The following is a 23,584-nucleotide window of genomic DNA, read 5'->3' as shown; positions in this document are numbered from 1 at the left end:
GAATACTCTAGCTCAAGACAATATCACGACTCAAATTGCGTGGCGAATATAGGTATGAAGTGGTTTTGCTGAGGAAAAAAGGCATATATGGCGCTATAGAACTGATCACATGTACAAAAAATGAGAACATAACAGTTCTTCATTTCGGCATTACCCCAGCTATCCGTCGACTATATGCATCATTGCTCGTTTACGAACAGACCAGCCATACCCATTCCCGTTCCAATACACATACTTGTCAACAAGATCTTCTTCTTCGTCCGCCTGAGTTCGCTTAGACCAGTGACGATTTGCCGGGTACCTGTGGCGCCGAGCGGGTGACCGAGAGCGATAGCACCGCCTCGAGGGTTCATCTTGGTCCAGTCTAACTTTAGGAAATCTCTGCAGTAGACAGCCATAGTCCCGAATGCCTCGTTAATCTCCACAACGTCGACATCATCCAGGGTGATGTTGTGCTGCTTGAGTAGCTTGGGGATCGCTACGGTGGGTCCGATACCCATAATCCTAGGAGCCAGACCGGCGACGGTTGACCCGACATACTTGGCCACGATAGGGAGGCCGAGTTCGGCGGCCTTGGAACGCTTCATGAGCACCACTGCGGCAGCGCCGTCGGTAACTTGGCTGGCGTTACCTCCGGTGGTAATAGGGCCCCATTGCGCAAATGCAGAGCGGATTTTTCCTAAACCGGCAGCCGTCGTCCCCGGCCGAATACCCTCGTCCTTGGTTAGCGTGACGGTCTTGAATTCGCCATCGGGGCCCTTTATTCTTGTGGTGATGGGGACTATCTCGTCGTCGAAAAGACCGGCCTTCTGCGCCTCTTCGGCTCGCCTGAAACTCTCGGCCGCAAATTCATCGACAACCTGGCGCGAGATCCCAAAGTCCCTCGCCACATTCTCGCTCGTCCAACCCATGGCCATCATGCAGTCGTCCGCTTCTTGACTGTGCTTGGTCACCTCCTTGTCGAAGGGCTGCTCGAGGGCATCACCTCCGGCAGACATGGATTCGGTACCGGCGGCAATTCCTACCTCTATCGAACCTGAAGCAATCTGGTGGGCGATGTCGGCGGTGGCCTTGAGGCCGGAGGAGCAGAACCGGTTTACGGACGAAGCGCTCGTGGTGTTGGGGAATCCAGCAGCAAGAGCTGCGGCACGTGCTTTGTAAGCCGCTTTGCCGTCCGACACCTGTTCGCACAGGAATGGTTAAAGGTCTGTTTCTTTTACAAAAGTAATAACAGGGGGCGAATGGGATTTACACGTACATTTCCCATGCAGATATCTTCGACGAGGTCCGGGGAGAAGCCCAAACGTTCGCGCGCAGCCTTGAGGATAGCATACATAAGATACTCGACGCTGGTGTCTTTGAACCCGCCCTTCTTGCCTTTGCAGAGAGGTGTCCGAACGGCAAGCGTGATAACTATATCGTCCGGGTTTTTTGACGTTCTAGACATATGAAGGTTAGCTTTTCTGATTCCATGTCCTGAGCATCTGACAAATCATATCGATTGGATGTTACTGTCCGTACACCGTCCTTAACCAAGTCTAAGGATACCTAATCATCCATGATTCTCGGATAGAGACAACGGCGAGGGAACAAAGACGAGGAATTGCTTACATAGTAGCCAGAGGGGAACCCGGCGACAGGTGCTTGAGAATCGAATTGACTCTATCGGTAGCCATCTTGACTCAATTAACAGCGAAGAACAGATTAAGAAGACGAGGTTACTATGTTAAGACAGGATGTGGGAGGGACGAAAAGAGGATATCGCTAGCTTTAAGTTTTAAATCGTTAAATCGTTACTAAAACGTTGGCCACTTCGAAGCGGCATTGTCTACGGGTGATAAAGAATGGAAATGCGCTTTCCGACAAGTTGGAATCGAGGCAATACCTACAAGGAAATGGCTGTGTTACCTAGTATTTTGCCGAGGCCTGCTTCGGTCACTTCGGCCATCGGCAGATGTATCTGTGGGGATTCATCTTCTGTACCTGGTACGTTCTGCTAGCGCCTCTTAATATTTCTCGTCCAGGTACTTTAACATCTGTTATGAACGAAACCAATAAAATGCAACTTAGTGAAGTCCGGGGTAGATCCCTTGAACTTTGCTAAGTGCCTTTCAACTCGGAGGTAAGTTTATGTTATGGCATATGAAGAAATTCCAATACCTATAATGAGAGGTCCGTCATCTTATTCCTGCATTAAATATCTCGCCTAAAACGTGAGGAACACTCCCAAAACTATCGAAAATACAATTGCGCTTACTATGGACGCGCATCCTCTCCTCGATCCTGATTGAGGGTCGACACCCGTAGCAGTGACGCCCAAGTACCACGAGCCAATATCCGTGAGCTCCCCGTCATTATTCAACATAACAGCATTAGGGCCGACATTACTATCTCCAGACCGGAAAGAACCGAACAAGCTATAACGTTCGACGGAGTCCATGCGGTCAAAATACTCGGAAGACGTATTATAGAAAGCTTGGGTTGCCGCGAGGTCCTGATCGTTGAGATTGTACTCAGTAATCCACTGGCTGACGTTCGGGAATGCGGCGGCGTAAGAGCCCATATGACTCGCCAATCCCTCGAAATTCCCATACCAATGGATCGCAACGAAATCGTACGTGCAATTCTTCTTCTCGTCGTCGGTGCTGATCAAATCGGAGCAATTCCCGAGAAATTGCTGCAACCACGGTATCCCTCCCCACCCGCCCGTGCAGGCCGGCAATCCTAGCTTGACTCCATTGTCCGCGAGGGGAGCGATGTTCTTTACCCACATATCCGCCGCTGCTGAAGGTTGGATATTGCTACCGCCGTCATACTGACTATCCGGTTCGTTGAACCCTAGCACATGCGTGATTTTGCGGCCAGATTCGATCTGACCTCGCACTGAATCGAGGAACGACGTATCATTGATAGCGCCCCACAGCATAGGGACGAACTCGAATTTGTCCTGCGGTATGTCATCGAAGGCAGGCGACGGTATCGACTCATAGTTGTAGTACCAAGTCAGATCCGACCCCGACTGAACCCATATCTTGTTATCTTGTGGGCTGTTCGGGTTCGGGACAAAGACCAAGCCGCGCTTCGACGATCGGGTCTGCGCAGCAGCAAGGGATGCTAACGTAGCCAACACAGCGTACGAGAGACGCATAGCTGACGGAAAAGAAGTAGATAATGCTTGATGTTGACCTGGCCCGGCTCAAATCGGCTTTGGATCGAGCACAACCCGAAATCCTCGGTTTCTTGATCGATATAGACTACTGATTTCTAGCACGAATAGGGCAGTGAAACGCCAAAACGTGGTCAAGGTATTCTCGAGTAGAAAGCACAGTTGAGGGCATAATTAAGGCGTGGAAGGCTGAGGTAAGGGCAGAAAAGATATCGAGCACCGAGCTGAGAGAAACGCCATAGGAGATGTGACCTTTCCTTTTTCCTAACGTTTGCCTATCATATGAAATTCAAAGTATCTGACAATATCCAGATCTGAGCACTACTAAATCTAAAGAATGAATGGAAATAGAGGTGGGTTGCAGTCGAGTGAACGCGGCTAGGCTTAGCTCTTAGAGATGGCAGCTGCACGCACGACGCCACCCAATAGTTTCAACTTATCCCTATAGCCAGAAGGTTATGTTTTGCGCCATGAAGAACGCCCATCACCAATAGGCCGGTCTAGGCTCAACCATCGCGATATAAGGTGATTACTGTGCCGTCCAAAGCTCACCCAATCTGATTCTTCGCCATAACATCGGGTTTGGCTGTTAAAAATTGGTTGGCTGGGTAGGACATAGATATAGAGAGTTCTTAACACCTACCCGAAGTAGGGTTTTCAGTGGAAATATTGCTGACGGCATCACCTTGTATGCGGTGCAGCTTCGTATCTGCCCATACATCTTATCAGTACTAGGTAGGGTTCCATTGACGTCGACCACACAAGCTGACTCTATGCAGGTCATCATTTTGTCCTTGTTTACCTTGAGTCTAGCGCTGCATAGCTCAGTACGGATCTGACTTCTCAAATACTGAAGGCGCAGGGAAAATAAAGTGATAGAAACCCTAAGGCTGTCTCACCACTGCCGCGCAAAGATATACAGTAAACCTTGGCCATAACGATGCTCAAAAAACACCACTCTTATATCGTTATGTGAAGTTATCGTTATGTAGGGGTATCCACCCGAAGTGTGGGTATTGTACCTTGTAGGTATCTTTAAGGCTATATTACTAGCGAGAGTACCTCAGAGATACTTAAAATACTTTCGATCGCCCTTTGCCCCGAATTCTATTTTAGATCTCGTCCTGGATATCTCGTCAATTTGCTAATTTCTGGTTCCAAAATTTGTTTTAAAATAATATAAAAATATAATTGGATACTAAAGGTAATATTTTACTTTATTAATGCCTTGTTTACTTAGTCCATGCTGTTTTTGGTGTTGTTTAATTGAAAGTTGACTTCCCCATAACGATTGTTTTAGTGGAAGGCTCAAAAGTTAACGATATTTCGTTAAGGTAAAAATATCGTTATTTTACATACCAAATCGCAAAATCCCCTTGATAATATCGTTATATAAATATATCGTTGTATAGTAGAATCGCTATGGCCAAGGTTTACTGTAATAGCCTGAATTGTTAAAGCTTGACCCCTGTTGCCTTGCTTAATTTTGAGCTCTGAGCTTTGATGACGCGCATGAGCTAAAGAAAATTCAGGAATTGGTCTGATCACTGTAGCTAACCGACAGCGTCAGCTTAGAGGCGTGATAATTATAAGATCAGCTTGAATAAAAATAGACACAGGTAATTTCAATAGCGCTTCGCCGATTGTAAACTAGGAAAAGCTGCTATCCTATAGGATTTACTAGGTACCTGGAACTCACCCAGGCCCCTACCTCCACACATACTAGTACTTATGCAGTTCAAATAATTCAGGGATGGCATCGAAGAAGATAACGTCTTCGTCAGGGGATTGACTGTATAAAGCAAGATATCTAGAGTCTAGACCGGGCTCAGCAAATACCTAAATGAAGTAACCAAAATGTTTCATCTGAATTCGGTCTACATATCTATGACCTAACAAACAAGTCAGTATCTCGATATCTTGATAGGATACCTTATTAGCGGTTGCATATCCAGTAATGATCTTCGCATGTTTGCTCATTGTACAGTCGAATTCGCCCACGTGGCTGCGTGGGAATCCGAAATGTGCAAGAGATGGAATTTTCTTGCTGAACAGTGAACATAGTTCTTTTGTTGTACTAATCAAAGCCTGGATCCTAGCTTCGGGAATCCTTCCTCTTGCTAGGGAGGAAACCCCTGTTAGTATACGATCCAATAGACAGAATGGATTGCGTGCCGCCGGGTTCGTTCATAGGTGGCTCCTTCTAATGATACGCTCCCTGCTTTTCCGGACTTATCTATGCATATGTCGTATGTCGTATCTTGTTAGGTACAGCACCGCATTCATTCCCTCGCTAAGGCAACCAGCAATCAGTGCAATGCCGACCACTGCAAGATTAGGAAGATTAGAAAGATTAGGTGATACAAAACCAATGGCGAACCGGCAGCCCTATTAAAATAAGGCGAGCCCTTTTGTCGCCTTCGCCTTCGCCTTCGTAAGTAATGATTGTATCTTGAGACACACTGTTCCGCCATCAAGACGGTACGCATTTCCCTTCCCGCCTTGCCTTGGCGGAGCTCAACCGCTACCGGTACCTGGTCAGCCTCTACCTTCGTTTTGACAATGTATGCCAACAAGTCTTTGTTTTCCTGCAGTCAGCAGTCGGGCGAGTCCTCTATGGCACTTCTCCTGCGCCGCTCCCGCTGGCTGCTCCTGTCCATCGTCTTTATCATCACCGCCTTTTCGCTCTTTGGTCATGTAAAATCTCCATTTCAAAAACCCGTCGAAGAGTCGTACGGAAGACCTACGGAGCAGTCGACCTACGCGACGCCCCCAAGGCCCGAAGACGAAGCTTGGGAATTCGATTCGAAACGCGACAGCCTCAATTACGGTCTTTCCGATGATCAGTGCATGGTAAGTGATATGCATGAGGGACCCTGGAGGTCTAACGGCGGAGGAGTGATAATCCGATGCTTATTTTGTAACAGAGCGCATTTCCCGATTTATTCCAAGAAATCGACCGTGCTCGCGACTTTCTCCTGGACCAAAATAAGCGCATAAAAGAGTCGGATGTCCAAGTGGACGCTAAGGATGATTATACCGGTCTTCAACATGGCGAATTCCACGTTATGATTTCGAATGGAGAACTATACGTGATCAAGGAGAAGAAGGGCGAGCCGGACCGCTCCCGTGGTCTCGCCGCCCTGGCCAACTTGTACCGCGCCATAACCGCCATCCCAGACCCTCGATCGCTGCCGAACGTCGAATTTATCATCGATATCGAGGACCGCGCAGCCAGGGGCGAAAAGAACCCGAAACGTATCAGGTGGGCTTGGGCGCGTCAAGAAAGCAACCCTTGGCTGTGGGTTATGCCCGACTTCGACGGATGGAGCTACCCTGACGACGGCGTCGGATCGTACACGCAGTTTCGCGAAGATGTGGAAGAGCTGGAGACGGAATACCCTAACGGATGGGATGATAAGGAGGATAAGCTGTGCTGGCGGGGGAGTTTGGCAGTGAATCGTAAGCTACGAACCGCGCTCGTGGATGCCGCGAAAGGACACGACTGGAACGACGTCGAGGCCATAGATTGGCATAACCGTTCCAACATTCTGGATATGCGAGACTTCTGTCGCTTCAAGTACGTTGCGCACACCGAAGGCAATTCTTGGAGCGGACGATTACGATATTTGCACAACTGTAACAGCGTCCCCGTCATTCATAAGCTGGACTACGTATTTCATTACCAGCCTCTTCTGAAGGATAGCGGTCCTCATCAGGTATATTTTAACCTCACCTATGTAGCAACTGCGGGATGGAGAGTTAGACTAACTAGGTACTCTTACTAGAATTACGTTAAGGTGAGAAGGGACTGGTCAGACTTGAAGGCTCAGATGGACGGCCTCTTCGCAGACCCTGATCGAGCACGGCAAATCGCCCTAGAGTCTACGAGAGTGTTCCGAGACCGCAATCTCACGCCGGCCGCCGAGGCGTGTTACTGGCGCCGAATGATCCACAACTGGCGCGCCGTGATGGATTTCGAACCTCGACGTTACGAAACCAAGGCGGACGGTACCAAGGGCAGGAGAGGTATGAGCTGGGAACGTTTTGCCTTTAGACAGAAGAAGAGCTTCGAGCATGGTTTTTGGGAACCTGACAGCGGCGACGACGTAACCGAGTAAATACCACGCGCTTCGCTGAGCGGAAAGAGACAAAATACCCAAGCTCCCGGACTTTGCGACTAACCGGAACATGTAGAACCCTAGCTTCATTACCCTCGAGGAACGGCAGGTGGTTACTACGAGTTAGTTCGGCAATCAGTTGGAGACGCAACCATCATCGCGACATAACTGCGTCAGCAGCCTGCAAATGCGCGATCAGGTTGGCGTATAATGGGCCGCGAATTAGGCCGACCTTGCATGCATACATATACATTACGAACTGGATCGGTTCGACCGACACGATAGGCACTGCACTATCTACCATAGGTATGATGTATCATAAATGCATATGGAGGAGAGGCGTTGGAATTATGAGATGAGTTTGGCCATGCCACCTCTAGATGAATTACTTCGATCGTCATGAGACCCCATGGACTCTTCTATACCTAATTACATCAAGCAGCAAATTAGGATGAAAATATTTTTGAACAAGGTCGGATGCGGCCAATGCAGATAATACATGAAATTCGTTCATCCTTCCTAGAGGGCAGAGGCTCCCATCATTCCGTGAGGTTGTAGATCTTTTGAATGCTGTGCAACATGGCCTCGTGGTCCACCTTCAAATCCTTGAGCAAACCATCTTCGAATCCGAACACCCATCCGTGGACAATGGGGAACTGGTTTTTAGCGTAGGATTGCTGTACCGCCGCAGTCTTAATGACATTTCGGCACTGCTCGATGACGCTAACCTCTACCAGGCGGTTATAACGCTCATGCTCGTCCTTGATGGCGTCCAACTCGGCCTCGTGCAGCCGATAGACGTCTCGGATGTTCCTCAGCCACGGGTTGAGCAGTCCCAGGTCCTTCGGCGTCATGGCGGCCTTGACGCCGCCGCAGCCGTAGTGCCCGCACACGACGATATGCTTGACCTGCAGGTGGCGAACGGCGTAGTTGATGACGCTCATGACGTTGAGATCGGTGTTGACGACCAGGTTGGCGATGTTACGGTGGATGAAGGCCTCGCCCGGCCCCAGGCCCGTGATCTGCTCGGCGGGGATGCGCGAGTCGCTGCACCCGATCCATAGGTATTCGGGAGTCTGGCCGGCGGATAGCTTGGTGAAGAAGTCGGGATCCCGCTTCCTCTGCTCCTCGGCCCAAGCACGGTTGTGCTCGAAGACGCGGTCGTGCGTCTGCTGCAGATACTTGGAGATGTCTGACTGCGACATGGCGCGCCAACCGTTGCTGAAGCTTGCGGTCGAGCTCGAGAACTGTCGAAACTTTAGAATTTGCCGAGGGTTCGAAACAAAAGTTTGTTTTGCTGACGAGAAGAGAGGGCAGGCCACGCGTGCTCTATGAAGCATCGGGGTTGTCATGTGTCGAGTGTACGAAGTCCGGGAGGCGTGGAGGGAAATGGGTAGCAAGAATTTCCCGTAGCTTGCAGTTTCCGCGTGAGATTTGTTGAGTCCGTCCGGAGTCTATAGACGCCAACAACGCCAAAGACGCCCAGCGGCGGGGGATCTACGGAGGAACCCGAGGTATCTTGCGCTATTCTGTGTGTAACCGTAATTGCATGGCTTAGCTGGGTGCTTGTACCTATTCCATGTTCTCACACTGTATTTATCTAGGTGATCTAGGTGATCTAGGTGAATCGCTACGTAGAGATATATGTATGGATCTATCTTCGAACCCTCTGCAGCGCTTGGCTTCATTCTTCTGGACTTGTCTGACGCCACGAGCCCAACAGATACCTAATGAACTACGATTATAGTAAGCTGGTTGAGGACATCATAAAACAATTGAGGATGATTCCTGAATACATGTACGTGAGAATATAGGAGGGGTTTACACAGGCCTGACAGACATAACTATCAAGATTGTCAGAAGGTTTCCGTCATTGCTTCGACATCTTCACTTGCGTTTAGCCAAGAAACACTGGTCGCGATAGCGTCTCTTTGTACTTCCGATTAGGACTAGTTGTATCTATAGGATCTTGGGCTCTTTCCCGGCCCGGGGTAGTACATACGTCATTCTCCACTTGGCGAGAGATCTCGGTTAAATCTCTATTGAAATCTAGACTAAACAGTTTCGCGGAAGAAGTTTTAATACTTACCATCTAACTATCACCACCTATTTACCATACCATCTGCTTACTCGAAATGGCCTTATGACATGATTAGTCCAAGTGATATTATATGTAGCACCACTTTACGTCTATATAATAATGCGCCAACCCAGGCACTTATTATATGCAAGATAAGCGAGGGTACGAGGCTTAAAATTCAGTCCGGTTCGGCGTGTCTCTACAAAACGAGCAGAGATCCACGAGATCTAAAAACCCTACCTACATATCCACTATAAAATAATTTCACTTACCAACATCTCAGCTTCGACAAAGCCAAATACAAAAAAAAAAAAACTGCCCATCCTGGGGTCGAACCAGGGATCTTCTGATTTTTCCGTTAACCTTTTTGAGGGAAGTAACAGTCAGACGCCTTGACCACTGGGCCAATGGGCAATTGATATATTTGCTATCACGTTCAGTTATAGAACTTTAATACGCTGTCAACTTCGTTCGACCGTGATTTTTTCGCTTGGACTTCCTTAGTACATGGACTTGAATATTTTATATGTAACACCTTGGAGGTGTTACAGAACAGATGGAAATCTCACATGAGGTTCTTAACTACCTGAAATTTGAGATGAATGATCTCTGAAAGACCACCAGGTAATACCTAGGCAGGTTGTCTATGAATCAGTACTTATGCTTAGGAACTTCGTGCATCCATATTTACATGAATATCTGCATTAACCTGAGGGAATGGAAGAACTATATACAACGGGTTTAACTATGTTTATCCATCCTACCGCACTTAAGGCACTTCGAGAGTGCCTGTCTGGCGAATATCGCGACTGCTTGAACCAACGCTAATGTTAAAAGTTCCCGCAGGGACGATCCAACTTTGCTTCTCCGTATCCCAAATACTAATATCACGTCTCTTGAGTTCGAATGCTACGTTGTCCTTGGCACCGGGTTCCAATGCCAACTTCTCGAATCCGCGCAGCTGCTTCGGTGGCGTGGCTGCTGACTCAGGGAAGCCCACGTACAATTGCGCTACTTCGGCACCTTGAACCTCACCTGTGTTGGTGATTGTCACGGTAACGGTGAGCACCGTTTCCCAAAGATCAGCCGGGCCTCCTGAGATGATAGCCCCCGTCGCAGGACCAGATGTCGGTCGCCCATCAACGAAAATGTCCGAATAAGTGAAGTTGGTATATGCTGTAGGAGAAGTTAGCCAACGTTGTCATCTCTAACCAGAATAGAGGTCAGAAATAACTTACATATTCCATATCCAAATTCGTACCGGGGCTCGATACCGTCTTGATCAAATCTGCGGTAGTCGACGAAGAGACCTTCCTTGTAATCGTCGTTACCTGGAACGACGCTCGTGCCGTAGTCGTCAGCAGATTTGGCAATGGTGTAAGGCAATTTCCCCGAAGGATTCGCATCTCCGTATAGGATATCTACGAGGGCATTCCCATTCTCCTGAGAAGGAAGACCAGCCCAAACGATTGCCTTGACATTGGGTTGAGCGAGAACCGTCTCGAGGATGACGGGTCCGACGGCGTGTACGACCACAATTACATTATCGTTCGCCGCCGCGACCGCCTTGACTAGATCATTTCCATTGTGCCACGGGTCGAGGTTGTTACGATCCCCCGCATTATCTTCTACCGTAATGTACCCTTCGCCGCTGTCGGAAGTAATAAATACAATAGCCGCGTCAGCCCCATCGACAGTCGAGCTGACGGAACTGGTGCTGTCGGAAGCGGACAAGCTAATTTCGGTACCGTCTGCTTCAGCTCGCGCCTTGATGGCATCGGCGGGAGCGACGAAATAGGGGTAAGACGCGGTGCCCGAACCCCACCCCATGCCAAGGGCACCGGTATTGCAGCCCTGGTCGGTGCAAGCGTTCATCCCTTGTGGGTTGACGACGGCAGCGGAGCCGACCAACCCAAGCTTCGCGGGCTTTTTGAGAGGGAGAATGTTTCCTTCATTCTTCAATAGGACGGTCCCGTCTCTGGCGGTAGCGCGAATGTTGGTCTTATGGGTCCCTTGAACATCGGCATCGAGATTGGTCGCAGGATAGCCGCTGTCCTGACCGAGCAAATACCACGCCGCCAAGATTCTGCGAACCATGTCATCGAGACGCGACTGTGGTACTTCTCCGCTGCTCACAGCCTGAGACAACTTAGAACCCCAGTAAATAGATCCGCCGTTGAAATCAGAGCCGGGCATGGTCATATCCAGCCCCGATGTCGCAGCCGGGGCGGTAGAGTGCTGCGCATTCCAGTCCGTCATCACGTAACCTTGGAAACCCAGCTCTTTCTTCAGGAGAGTGTCGAGGGCGTACGGACTGTAGCATAACAGTTAGCAAAGGAATCAATCTGATGTGAGATAGGTGGGTGGGTAAGCCCTCACTTTTCACAGGTCCAGGTGCCGTTGATCTTGTTGTAAGAGCACATGACGGACGCTACGTTCGCGTGTACGGCATCGGCAAAAGGCCAAAGATAGATCTCGTGCATCGTACGGTCGTCCAAGTTTGAGCTCATAGTCTCGCGGTTGAGCTCTTGCTCGTTTAGGATATAATGCTTCGCGTTGGCCTGGACCCCGACGCTCTGCATGCCCTCGATAGTTTCCGCCATGGCGATGCCTTGCAAATATGGATCGGGGCCGAAGCCTTCCCAGTTTCGACCACCCGTAGGATTTTTACCCAGAGGACCGGACACGGGTCCTAGAAGGACATGAATGCCAGCGCCCTTCGTCTCCTCAGCCATAAACTGCCCACGCTCCCTCATGAGGGCACGGTCCCAGGTGGACGCGACGTGAATACCCGGCACGAAAGCGTTGGCATTCGTGGCGAAACGAATGCCCAGCGGTCCGTCTTGCAGACATAATTGGGGATAGTTGATGGAACTAGCCGCCGCCGTGTTTCCGACACAAGGTCCTTTATTCCAACCTACGCCAGTGACAATGTTGATCTTGTCATTCTGAGACACTTTTGCTAGAGAAGCATTGGCCTTTTCGTAAGCTGCCGCCCAGTCAAGTGTCGCGGCCGCCGAGGCCGTGGCGAACGCCACAGTAAGGATTGAGGATCGCATCATTGGCGATTTAACTTGAAATATACCAAACAACAAGGGTCTCCCGCACCCTCCGATATCTCGAGACGTCTCCCTCTCTTATATGAACTACTCGGTAAGCACATCATTTTCAGCAACGGCACTTAGCTCCACATTATATCTACTAGGTAGGTAATTTACACTCTAAATCTGTCAGACATCATGGCGTTATGAGGGCCCCGGATCTACTAGATCTGGTAATCGACGGATAAGTACAAAAAGGAGACATGGCGTTTTCTTGCCGGATTTACGCGCCCGGAATAAATTGATGCTCTTGTCCCATCTTGGCTACCGCCAACTCCTCGGCTCCCAGCCCTCCAAATAGTAGAGATCTCCCTTTCCGGCGAGGACGAGGATGGGATTTCCCCGAAATGCGATGTCCTTTAAGTGGGAAGAGGGAAAAAGGCTTTGGTCCCGGGCCGCATTAGCCATTTATTAATTAATGCCCCGTCAATTCTAGGGTTTCGCACTACCCATTCTTGAATGTAACCACACCAGCCTGAGTTTTCGTATCAGGGGTAGTGGCCAAGCTCTGACGGTTGATCTGTCCGAATCTGCCAGCAATTATCTTCATAACAGTGTGGTACATATGTATCGTTATTTATTATGCTACATAGAAATGCCTTATCGTTGTTGCCTAGGTACCTACCTACTACAATGCGGTATAGGACAGCTCTATGGATTTATGTCTATTCGTTTGAAATTTTAATTTATAAAAAGGGGTTTCCGTGACTATTTCGTAGTATGTTTTTATAAATACAACACCTTGCTAGCGACTCAAGCTGCACGTGGAATGAAAGTGCTTGAACCATCTCACAGGGTCCTAATATTAGGTAAGAAGGTTGTTCGAATGAAGCGTCTATGCTGAAAATAGCACGAGACACTCAGGACAGGTACCTACCTAGGTATACTCCAGAAGTTAGTTCATAGGAGTACCGCACCTCAAATATATTGCATACTCTCCATCAAACCCTAAGAATTATGTGCCCGTCATGAAGGCAAGCAGAAGCCAGGTAGGTATGCACATGGTTAAGGCTGGATTGTATGTGAGAAAGCATGCCAATTTCTCGGATCAAAGAAATCGCACTGCATACGTATACGATGATGAAACCCAGGAAGTTGAAACAGACCTACCAATTTTCTCAAGATGCTATGTTCTGGTTGCCCCTAGGCGTACCTATCTCAAAGATGGTCTATGTCTGACATGCTCTTTGGTCTGGGATTCTAATTCTCTGTTAGCTGAATTACTGAACACTAGGTACTAGGTATATATACGCATTGAATCTTTGCGCTTTATACGCAATGCTGCTCGGTCCTCCTAAAGCAGACATCGTGAGCGACGATATTTGATTGAAATTTGCGTCAATTGATATTTAGGGGTGGCGGAGTCGTGATACTACGACTGATCATAACTACGCACGAGTTGCCGCTCTTTGACCTCCATTTCAACATTTTTATTAGCACCTAATCTGCTTCGAAAACAAATGTACAAGGTCAGCCCTAGTCCACCCCAATCGTCGCAAAGTATGTCATGGCTTTTGCGTTAATCTCTTTGTCCATAGGCTTCCCTGCCTCCGACAACTGACTAAGTAGCTTGAAGTAATTGATATAGTAAGCGGGTGTGAAGGTGTTCGGAAATTTGCATCCTTCATCCAAAGTGCCCCAAGTATGTACTGATCTGACTGGGACAGTAACGTAGTCCCCTTCAGTGCAGTCGACGATGCCGCCATCCTTTATAAAGAAACGCATTCGACCAGAGAGTACCAGAAAAGTCTCATCATGCTAAAGGATCCTTGTCAGAGTGAATCGACTCAACTACTTGAATGGATATCATACCATCTCATGCCAATGCTTCGGCGGTCCGTCTGTGTTAGGAGGGACAATGAATTCGGCTGTGCCAAGTCGATCGTCTGACAGTCTCTGAGGTTAGGGCATCAAAGGCTAGGTAGAAAAGACCTTTATGGTGAAAAATGCGGGAAATTTGGACATACGAGTATTACTGCCGTCTTCCATCACGCGAATCTCTGTAGCTGTTGGTATGACTTTGAAGGCAGATTCGTTGAGGAGTCGAATACGTACGGACAGTTCCCAACATGAAAGTCTCGCCAGCCTTGGCTCGGACAAGGTTGACGGGGATATCTGGAGGCGTCATCAATTGTTTCGCTGCCATTTTATAGGTTGGTGGTGATAGCAGATAATTACTGATAATAATGATAATATAGGTTTCTGTTGTCAGTCTACGGTAGTTGAATGATTAAGTCGGAATTGAATTGAGAAGGACATGGAGGCCTTTTAACATTGAAAGTTACCCTTTGGAATTTCGACGATGCTTGCCGTAACAAGACTTGGCTGCCTGTGCTGCCCAGCAATACGAATGGGCCGAGATTCACTATACTTGGCAAAGCTGCTGAGCCATACGTCTACCATATCGTGATAGTACTATAATGCCAGATATCTCAAGCCAGCATGACTGTAACGGTGCAAAATATGGGCTATTTACAAGCAGTTAGTGTAGGGTGAGGTAAGAGTTGTCGTAAGTCGTAACGTCCGATCCATAATTCCTTTACCGGCACTATCGGATGTATTTATAAGCAATAGATGAGCTCCGCCTTCGCGAATTAGCATGGCGCGAGTACGCGTGTCCATCCTTATAGCCGTACAACGGATCCGGGGAAGCCCTTTTCGGGACCGACGTAATTGGAAAGATTCTGAGTCATAATGTACTTACTACCCAAGACAGCTAACTTCTATCAAGCCATTATGTGAATAACAAAATAGCTTCAGCCGAACGGGATCATAATATTGGCAGATAGCGCTAGATATCTCCTTTACTGGCTCAAGTCAGCAGCCAGGGACTAGAGGGTAAAATAACGTGCTTTTTTGTCCCTGGTAAGCTTAACTGTCGTAACCCAAGACAACACCACCTATCAGGACTAACTATATAGACCTACTAGGTCGTCTCTCAACAGAAGCTACGCTTACGTCAAATTTTCCCATCGCTGAGTCTCTTAACCTTTCCGTACCTGCACAGACGTAAGTCTTAAACTCCCGCGCCGAGACTTTGGCCTCGAATATCTCATTGATCTCTTCTAGAGTCCGATCTCGCGTCTCAGGTATAAAGGCCCATGTGAATATGAGAACTGCCATATTGGATACAAACCATATATACCTATAAAATCATCAACAGAGTACCGCCGGCGGAATCAAGTCTACTAACCCATATTTGGCGCTCCATCCCAGACTGGCTGGGTTGATGAAGTACGGTGCGGTGAATACGCCCAACCAGTTTCCCAGGAAGTTGAGTGCTGTGCCTACGCCGTAGGTATGAGCTCGGAGATGGTTGCTAGGTAATTCACCACCTAGGAGCCATGCGTAAGGAGCTGGCCACGTTAGCAGGGACTATTCCAACGGAGTAGTCTGGGACCTTGCATCCCAACGAAACCCTTACCGTAGGCGACATAAAAGAATGTGAACAGCGCGTTGAATGCGACTACTAGCTTAGCTGCAACCTCTGTCCCTGGGGCCACGGTCCAGGAGATGGCAAACGCGAGCTGGCATAAACCGCATGCGCTCACCCCAATAAGCAGGATGACACGACGGCCAACGTACAGGACTATGAAAACGCTGGCCAGGACTCCAATGAGTCCCATGCACGTTATCATAGTGGAAAGCGCGAAAGCTTCCTTTACTCCGGCAACACTGAGGAAGTAAGTTGTATAGATATTTAACTTGTGCTACTCGTTAGCCCAGCATATGCCCAGGTAGTAACGGGGAAGTGGGTATTATATTCACCCAAGAGGATCCTATATAAAGGTATTAATGTTTGAACTGTTTATGACTTTTTAAATTTATTTTTTTAATATTTTATTTAGAATGGATGGGTAGCGCAGAAAGCGGATAGAGAAAAAGGGGGCGGGGAACCGAGGAACTCACCATTAGCACAATGGAAGCAGATGACTGCTATGGATAGGAGAGAACGACGTCGGTCTGTACCCTTCCACATTTCGATCCATAGATGTTTCCCCTCAAGATGGCCTGATTGTCCTACCGTAGAAACTCTGATTTCTTCAAATTCTGCACGAAGCTCGGCCTCTTTGATATTTTTGTTGCGGAGTCGGCGAAGAGCTGACTCGGCACCCGCCTCTCTTCCATGTGTCATGAGCCACCGTGGACTTTCCGGGAAAAAGAAAAGAGAAATGGTCTGAATAGTCGGAGCGACAAAAAATATCGCTAAAGGTATGCGATATGCTTCTTTGCCGAGCATAGTGTGCGTCCCGTTATCTATCGCAGCCCCGACGATGGACCCGATGCATAATTGGCTTTGGTATACGGCGAATGCAAGTCCTCGAAGGTGAGCGGGAGCTACTTCGTTGATATAAACCTGAGCAAAGGTGAGAAACCAGCCCACCGAGATTCCTATCTGTATGTTAGCCACACACGACTTCGGCTCCTCTACACGTTGAATTGCAAAATTACCAAGAAGAAAGCGCGCAAAGTAGAGGGCTCCAAAATTGGTCGTCCCGATCATGACTGCTGTGGCTAAGTAATTTAACACCGAAGCTGCCCAGAGGCCATATCTCCTCCCAAACTTAGAGCTGAAGGGCCCAACTGACAGCGAGCCAACGAACGTTCCAATAGTCATGAGAGAGGAGATGAGTTGTTGGACGGTCGGGTCTATAGCCCACTTGCCAGCCGGTTCGTCGTAGTAGCCGAATACTCTCAAAAAGCCGGGCATCGCCATAAAGCCACCGACAAGTGCGTAGTCAAGGCCATATTGAAAACTCGAGACGGTTACGACGAAGCAAATAGCTAGGCACTTCTTATGACTTCGTATATCCAGCTGTAAAGGATTCGCTGATATGACGGCACCTACCATTCTTGCGATACTCCGTCTTCTACCAAGAAACTAGGTAGGTACTGATCAACTCGAGAACCGCATCGGTGATCAGATGTGCATGAATAGCATTTGAAGTAAACTCTTACGTATAGAAGAGTTATTGTCAAACACAACAAGTCTCCTATCACACACCACCAGTCCATAAGCTGCACCTGACAGCCCCCTTGGGTTACCATCAAGAGGTGTCCCCGCTCGCTAACCCCAACTTCCCCTGATTCTCAATGCCGATAGCCAGATTAAGACATAACCGCTCAGCTATCCCCGCATTCGCGGACGGCAGAGATATTGAAGGAATGGGAATGCGCATTGGAGTAGTCAGTGGGTTCCCCGGTCTCACGGGATTGTGCCTCACTGATATAAGTGGAAGGTTCCCTTATGCTAATCCAAATCTACTATGAATAGTACAGCAGCGGTATTGTAACTTCTGCAGCTTCTAGAGAGGAAAAGGATACACGTCGCTATTCAGGCTAATATATGATATGGGTTCCTTATCTCTGAATAAGCTGATCCGGGAACCTCTGAAGAGAGGATCTTCTATCGATCACCTTGAATATGTCGATAGCACGCCCATCATAGGCCGGGAGTATCCAACAGCAAAGCTCAAAGACGTGATTCAAGCCCCTAATGCTGACGAACAATTGCGAGATCTTGCCATCACCATCTGCGAGCGCGGCGTCGTCTTCTTCAGGGCCCCTCAAGATGATCTCTCTATCGAAGAGCAGAAGTATATCACCGACATGCTGGGAAAATTAACCGGGAGGCCCGCGGAGCATGGGTTGCATGTACACCCTCTTTACAATGACCCTAATAACCTTCCTATGGCAGACGGAACTACCGATAGGAATATGTAAGTAGGTAAAATCAGTTCAGTATTCGAATTGCGTTCTGACGGTACATTAGCTATGTCATCAACTCGGAGGCAGCTAAGAAGTTATATGCTACGATGAAGAATCGCCCCGGCTCTGGCGACGAACCCCGAGATCTAGGTCGCGAATGGCATAGCGATAGTATGCCAACCAGTATACCTATTCACGTACTGCAATTCAGCATCTAACAGCGATCTGATAGGTCTCTTCGAGAATTGTCCGTCGGACTTCTCCTTCCTACGAATGCAGGATACGCCGCCGGCTGGCGGCGACACCCTTTGGGTATCGGGGTATGAGCTATACGACCGTCTGTCGCCCCCTTTTCAAAAGTTTCTCGAAGGTTTGACAGCTACATGCGCGCAACCAGTTTTTGAATCGGCTTGCAAAGCCGGCGGGTACGAGGTCACGTCTCCCCGCGGGTCGCCTCTCAACGTCGATTACGAATTCTCTCCATCTCACCCGGTCATACGCACACACCCAGTAACCGGTTGGAAGTCAGTGTTCGCGGGTGTCGGTCTACATGTCAGTCGCATCAACGATGTTTACTCCTACGAGGATTACATGATCCGAGATTACATCATGCGCCTCATCACGCGCAACCACGACTGCGTGGCGCGGATGCATTGGACGAGAGGAGCTTGCGCTATCTGGAGTAATATATGTACTCTTCACGCCGCTACCGTAAGCATTCGTATACGTGCTCACTATTTCTCCGTATTGCCCTGCCTCTTTCCATTAGTGGTAGCTTCTCATGCTGATTTGGATGGTAACAGCCCGACACGCATCTCGTGGGAGGCATAAGGACGGGCGTGCGAGCATCAGGTATCGGCGAAAAACCATATCTCGATCCAGCCAGCACTGGCAGAAGAGAAGGGCTAGGACTACAGCGATTCTAAGTCTCGAATATAGTTGAGCTCGTTGCAAGGTATCTAGGAGGTTGGTAGGTACAGTACCTAATAACTACGTACTTCAATTCAATTTGCACACCAAATGACAGATGTATCTGAAATGTTCAAATTTATAAGAATATCTACCTAATCGGTTTTTAGGTAGGAGGACAGATATTACGGGCTTGAATAGGGGGTGGTGTTGTAGCGCTAGAGCTTGTCAGTGGCACCCGGTCCAGCGAGTCAGACGCTCATTGTGAAAGAATGGATCGACGATCAAATAACACCGATCGTGTATACCTGTGCCTCATTCATATCGTTATCAGAGTACCAACCCATTCGAAATCGCTTTCCTTCAAATTGCTGTTCCAGCTTCTCATTCGTAGTCCATTGCGCATTTGAAGGCAAGTGGCCAAAAAATGTCGAGTTTGCGAAGAGGCTTGCTACAGCAACGATAGTCCCCGGCGACTTAGGGACAGCGCGCCGGTAGCCGTGCGCCTCGGATAACCACACAAGTATGACATCGAGGAGAAGGATAACCGCCAGGAGACCTATTAAGACGCACGTTGCTACCTGATCCTGCATGACACGACCGAGAATCTGCCACATCTCCCCGTCGACAGGCGGAACGGGCAACTTCTCTTGCGCGACGAAGGATGTGTTGGCGGACGTATCATTCAAATACAGCCAGGCTCCCGTACTGTCGCGAAGCATCTGCGCTCGAACGATACCATGTACCTTCTTGATTGCAGCTATAACGTCCTGCGTCCTAGAGGTATCTCCTAGCCATTCACCTGGAATGGCATAACGAGAACTCGTTAAGGTGCTGAAGAGCCCATGGTCGAGGCCTTGGTCATCTATAAGGTTAGCGTACGGGTCTGATATATTATAAGTCGGATTGGACGTCTGAGAAATTGACTCGTGGAAGTTGATCGCAATCCGTTCGCCCGACGACCCCGTCAGGACTGGTGGGTAGTTTTCTAGTATCTCCAGGTTTGGGCCAGATAACGTTACCTGAACTTCGACCTCTTCGAAAGTCTCATTGCATACCATTACCGTTGCATGAGAACCATTTCCCCAGCCCTCTCCCTGACACTGGCCCCATGCGTATATAAAGGATGGCCACCCCTCCATGTCAGTCGACCTATCGCAAAGCCACGGCAACGACAGTGCGTCAATACCGAAAGGCCCGCCAGTGTCGCTTATCGGGCAAATTATAAGCCCACTTGGATGGTAGGTGGTCTTCTTCCCCCAGATATCTATCGTGACGTCGTCGATTGACGTCGTATGGTTGCAGTCTAGGACTGCTCTGGCAGCTCGGAGCCGACTAGTGACGGTCGAATTCGGCTGCAGATACTTTCGTGATACCGGCTCCGCTAGCTGATACCGTGGGATAACTAGATCTTCAAAGGTCCATGACGGGTAGGATAGATTCAAGTTTAGAATCAGGTCCGGGATATTGCTCATCTCAAGCTCGAATTCCTTGGGTGTAAGCCATTCGACTTGCTGTAGTGTAACAGGCTTGCTTACGCTGCGCATTTGGACCGTGAATAGGTTCGCCGTGAAAATTGGCAGCAGGCTGCAAAGAAGTACAATAGATGTAGAAAAGATAACTACTAGATTGCGCTTTTTCAAGGATATCAAGAGTGTTCGCGCGGCGGTCTGATCCACGAAGGACAGTGTTAAACCTTCGCTATAAGTGACAGCGCTCGACGAAAGAAGGGCAAATGGAGCAAGAGATCTCAACTCAGAGTCGCAGCTTCCAAAGTAAGTAGAGAGGCAAACGAAGAGCAAAGATGGAAGAGATGTCCACAGATAATGAGAGGAACTACTACCAATAGCATCTCCCAATCCCCCGTGGCGGAGTGAACTTTGCAGGAGGGCGACCAACGTGGCTAAAAAGCCAATCATCGCAAGGAGGCTAATCGCCCTGGAGATCGGACGTAAAGTCCAAGGCTGATACCAATCAATTGTTTTAACGTCTTGTGCGGGTGCTTCTGTGCGGCTGCCGTCGTCTGATTTCAGCCTCTGCAATTGAAAAGAAGGATAAAGCGGCGTCGATGGATGGTGAACGAGAGATGTGTAATACGCCCCTTTAGTATGCTCTAAGAGCTTCTTGACCGATTGGTGTCCGCGGCCGTTCAATACCTCGAGAAACTCATAGGATCTAGAAAGCAAAATCGCCATTCCGGCGAGCGTACGTGGTTTGAAGGGAACGAATCCATTCTTCGGAGACACTTCCCACAGTAACGGGAGAGTGATAACCATCGTTAAGCCAAATAAACCGACCATGATTTGGCTTATATAAGGTTGCACGCCTAGGCGACTAAGGTCCCGAGTAACGAAGCCGTTCGCGGAACTATTGATTGGTTTTCGGAAGTCGTAGTGAGCTACCTTTGAACCGTAGGCCGAATGATATAACGCCATTGCTCCCTCGAGGGTAGACGGGTTCGCGAAGTCGGATCCGTTTAGGCGCCCATCTTTCAACAGTCTACCTCCGACTTTGAAGGGTATGAGATCAGTCTCTAAATAAGGAGTAGCATCATAATCCATGATATCACCCACGACAAGGCCGCCACAGATTCCACTCCCAATCCACAGGTCTGGGGCGTAAATTTGAGCGGTATCATAGCTTCTCCACATGTAGTCGAGAAGCCCCCCACGGATTGATACGGTGGATTCAGTTCCCGGACGTCGCACCGCAGATAGTTTTGCGTTTTCCATCGTCACTTCAAATGGAGAAATCGAAACATCGAGGGTGCAGGACAACGCCGTCGTCTGGAAATTAGCCTTACCGGCATCATCGACTTTACCACCAATAACCAAAGCCACGTAGAATGGCTCGGATGAGTCATTCGCGTAGCTGGTGTCTTCCCAGTAATATAATAAATAAGGACCCCTTAGCAACCCCTCGGGATAAATGTTTTCTAGCTGAAAGCTCCTGGAGGGGATACTATGATGAGATGATATGGTGAAGTTTGTTCTTCCGTTCTTGGCAGGTATGATTGACACTGTAGGATTCTTGCAGGAAGATGAGATAGTAAGTCCATCGACAGTTACCGTTAAAGCTGTGCTATTTTCCAGCACATGCATGGCCTTATCTTCAAAGCGCTGGAGAGCCACATCCGGAACGAGGCTCTGCGGGTAATCCAACCGTGTAGTCCAATTTCCGCTTTCCAAACGAAACGGCCTGGGATCTGCGAGGGGATTAAATGGGATATTAACGCGGTCTAAGAAGCGATCTTGAAGGCGGACCTCGACGTCCTGCTTAGTGCTCACCAAGTGAGTATAGAAGAGCGAGGCAGAGAGTACTATCTGGACCCTTAGAAGCATGGATACGGTGAGGGCGGACAGAACCAAAAAATGTTTATTCTTAGCAGCAGTGATCATGGCATTCGGCGTCCACATCCCGGCGTAATCTAGAGCAATTGTTCGAGCGGCATCGTTATGCCGAGCAAAATCTGCTTCCGACTTCTGCGGCTGGCGAGCAAGGATCATCCAAGGCAGATATCGACATGCCTGATATTCAAACCTAGCCCAAAATGCGAGAATTAAAGTGAGGGCTATGGACTAAGTTAGGAAGCACTCAGATGGCTGATTCAGGAGACGTACCTGCTGGTATTGCCGATCGGCATGCATTGAGGATGTCTACTCCAACGAACACGAAACCTTGGTTGCGAATCGAGATCCCATCGAGCACCTCAAGCGTGATAATAAGTAGCGAAAAACAGACATTGAAGGCTATAACAACCCGTCGCCGAAGATACTTCGGCCGCCATCCATGCGACATACTACGTTTAATATGTGGCACTTCTGGGCTTCCACGCGTTAACTCTTCTAGCTCGATGGGTTCATTTTCAACGGGCGGCTCAAAGTCGGTTGCCGGGATACGATGCGAGCGTATTGAAGCCATGGAATTCGACGAAATCTCCTAGGAAAAAAAAATTTGGGTGACCAAGGTAATAGACTGAAACTTACAGAAGAGAGTATAAGATAACATGAGGACAGCCTTTACCTGGTTCGTAATATATATAACAGGTACCCTAGGCAATACTTAGACTCGCACGACGTATTCGCATAACGGCCTGGGTAGTCATTGTTCAGGTAGGTAGGACTCGGTAGCGCAATCCATCTTAATAGTAAACGTATTACCTACCTAGTAATACTTACGAGACCGCCAAGCTAACCTTGTGTCCAATGATCCACGATGATATATTTTAATAGTCCTTTAAAAAGCTTTTTCGTGAGTGCTTGATAGACTAGATATATACACTGCGCCAATGAGTGGTCGGGGGCGAACGCTTACCGTAACACGATACGACCGATCACAAGCATGAGGCGTAGCCTAGGTGGTAAGTAAAGCCTCATATAATAGGTATATAAATATGTCTGACAATTGTGACGCGGGGAACACAACACGATGGTCTAATAATATCCCATGTGTGACAAGCCAGAGTCAACCTTGCTCAGATGCCACTGCTAACTTCGGG

At 48.6% G+C, this 23,584-nt stretch overlaps 9 protein-coding genes and 1 non-coding gene across 10 annotated transcripts; 2 read left to right on the top strand and 8 right to left on the bottom strand.

The window, feature by feature from the left end:
• Positions 1 to 43: 43 nt before the first annotated feature.
• F4807DRAFT_440491 (thiolase) lies at positions 44 to 1,861 on the bottom strand. Its single transcript, XM_047999305.1, has 3 exons — positions 1,612 to 1,861; positions 1,259 to 1,439; positions 44 to 1,181 (listed from the first exon to the last, which is right to left on the bottom strand). The coding sequence occupies exons 1-3, from the start codon at positions 1,674 to 1,676 to the stop codon at positions 180 to 182; spliced, it is 1,248 nt and encodes a 415-aa protein (XP_047850534.1). The 5' UTR covers positions 1,677 to 1,861; the 3' UTR covers positions 44 to 179.
• Positions 1,862 to 2,103: 242 nt separating this feature from the next.
• Positions 2,104 to 3,796, bottom strand: F4807DRAFT_242510 (glycoside hydrolase family 128 protein). Its single transcript, XM_047994298.1, has one exon. It carries the CDS (start codon positions 3,146 to 3,148, stop codon positions 2,207 to 2,209), a length of 942 nt encoding a protein of 313 aa, XP_047850533.1. The 5' UTR covers positions 3,149 to 3,796; the 3' UTR covers positions 2,104 to 2,206.
• A 1,986-nt stretch (positions 3,797 to 5,782) lies between these two features.
• On the top strand, positions 5,783 to 7,287 carry F4807DRAFT_453636 (glycosyl transferase family 90-domain-containing protein; the record flags this gene model as incomplete). The annotated part of the gene is made up of 3 exons (XM_048000486.1): positions 5,783 to 6,019; positions 6,094 to 6,885; positions 6,955 to 7,287. 3 exons carry the CDS (start codon positions 5,783 to 5,785, stop codon positions 7,285 to 7,287), a joined length of 1,362 nt encoding a protein of 453 aa, XP_047850532.1.
• Positions 7,288 to 7,601: 314 nt separating this feature from the next.
• On the bottom strand, positions 7,602 to 8,644 carry F4807DRAFT_242353 (carbonic anhydrase). Its single transcript, XM_047994296.1, has 2 exons — positions 8,590 to 8,644; positions 7,602 to 8,534 (listed from the first exon to the last, which is right to left on the bottom strand). Exon 2 carries the CDS (start codon positions 8,490 to 8,492, stop codon positions 7,827 to 7,829), a length of 666 nt encoding a protein of 221 aa, XP_047850531.1. The 5' UTR covers positions 8,493 to 8,534; positions 8,590 to 8,644; the 3' UTR covers positions 7,602 to 7,826.
• Positions 8,645 to 9,682: 1,038 nt separating this feature from the next.
• F4807DRAFT_t129 lies at positions 9,683 to 9,781 on the bottom strand. The gene has a single exon. It is a non-coding gene; the product is annotated as a tRNA-Asn (tRNA).
• Positions 9,782 to 9,937: 156 nt separating this feature from the next.
• On the bottom strand, positions 9,938 to 12,978 carry F4807DRAFT_440480 (glycoside hydrolase family 3 protein). Its single transcript, XM_047999304.1, has 3 exons — positions 11,747 to 12,978; positions 10,606 to 11,681; positions 9,938 to 10,543 (listed from the first exon to the last, which is right to left on the bottom strand). The coding sequence occupies exons 1-3, from the start codon at positions 12,427 to 12,429 to the stop codon at positions 10,137 to 10,139; spliced, it is 2,166 nt and encodes a 721-aa protein (XP_047850530.1). The 5' UTR covers positions 12,430 to 12,978; the 3' UTR covers positions 9,938 to 10,136.
• Positions 12,979 to 13,882: 904 nt separating this feature from the next.
• On the bottom strand, positions 13,883 to 15,064 carry F4807DRAFT_440477 (RmlC-like cupin). The gene is made up of 4 exons (XM_047999303.1): positions 14,524 to 15,064; positions 14,436 to 14,468; positions 14,281 to 14,354; positions 13,883 to 14,226 (listed from the first exon to the last, which is right to left on the bottom strand). Exons 1-4 carry the CDS (start codon positions 14,612 to 14,614, stop codon positions 13,945 to 13,947), a joined length of 480 nt encoding a protein of 159 aa, XP_047850529.1. The 5' UTR covers positions 14,615 to 15,064; the 3' UTR covers positions 13,883 to 13,944.
• An 86-nt stretch (positions 15,065 to 15,150) lies between these two features.
• F4807DRAFT_440470 (general substrate transporter) lies at positions 15,151 to 17,632 on the bottom strand. Its single transcript, XM_047999302.1, has 6 exons — positions 16,921 to 17,632; positions 16,378 to 16,860; positions 16,237 to 16,247; positions 15,893 to 16,172; positions 15,662 to 15,824; positions 15,151 to 15,613 (listed from the first exon to the last, which is right to left on the bottom strand). The coding sequence occupies exons 1-6, from the start codon at positions 17,318 to 17,320 to the stop codon at positions 15,382 to 15,384; spliced, it is 1,569 nt and encodes a 522-aa protein (XP_047850528.1). The 5' UTR covers positions 17,321 to 17,632; the 3' UTR covers positions 15,151 to 15,381.
• Positions 17,633 to 17,820: 188 nt separating this feature from the next.
• F4807DRAFT_464015 (taurine catabolism dioxygenase TauD, TfdA family protein) lies at positions 17,821 to 19,103 on the top strand (the record flags this gene model as incomplete). The annotated part of the gene is made up of 4 exons (XM_048002063.1): positions 17,821 to 18,188; positions 18,242 to 18,348; positions 18,410 to 18,888; positions 18,981 to 19,103. 4 exons carry the CDS (start codon positions 17,821 to 17,823, stop codon positions 19,101 to 19,103), a joined length of 1,077 nt encoding a protein of 358 aa, XP_047850527.1.
• Positions 19,104 to 19,370: 267 nt separating this feature from the next.
• F4807DRAFT_453631 (uncharacterized protein) lies at positions 19,371 to 22,884 on the bottom strand (the record flags this gene model as incomplete). Its single annotated transcript, XM_048000485.1, has 2 exons — positions 19,371 to 22,664; positions 22,747 to 22,884. 2 exons carry the CDS (start codon positions 22,882 to 22,884, stop codon positions 19,371 to 19,373), a joined length of 3,432 nt encoding a protein of 1,143 aa, XP_047850526.1.
• Positions 22,885 to 23,584: the final 700 nt, after the last annotated feature.

This window comes from Annulohypoxylon truncatum (genome assembly GCF_022578515.1).
Source record: "Annulohypoxylon truncatum strain CBS 140777 unplaced genomic scaffold F4807scaffold_37, whole genome shotgun sequence".
NCBI lineage: Eukaryota > Fungi > Ascomycota > Sordariomycetes > Xylariales > Hypoxylaceae > Annulohypoxylon > Annulohypoxylon truncatum.
This window is presented reverse-complemented; position numbering and strand designations above follow the sequence as displayed.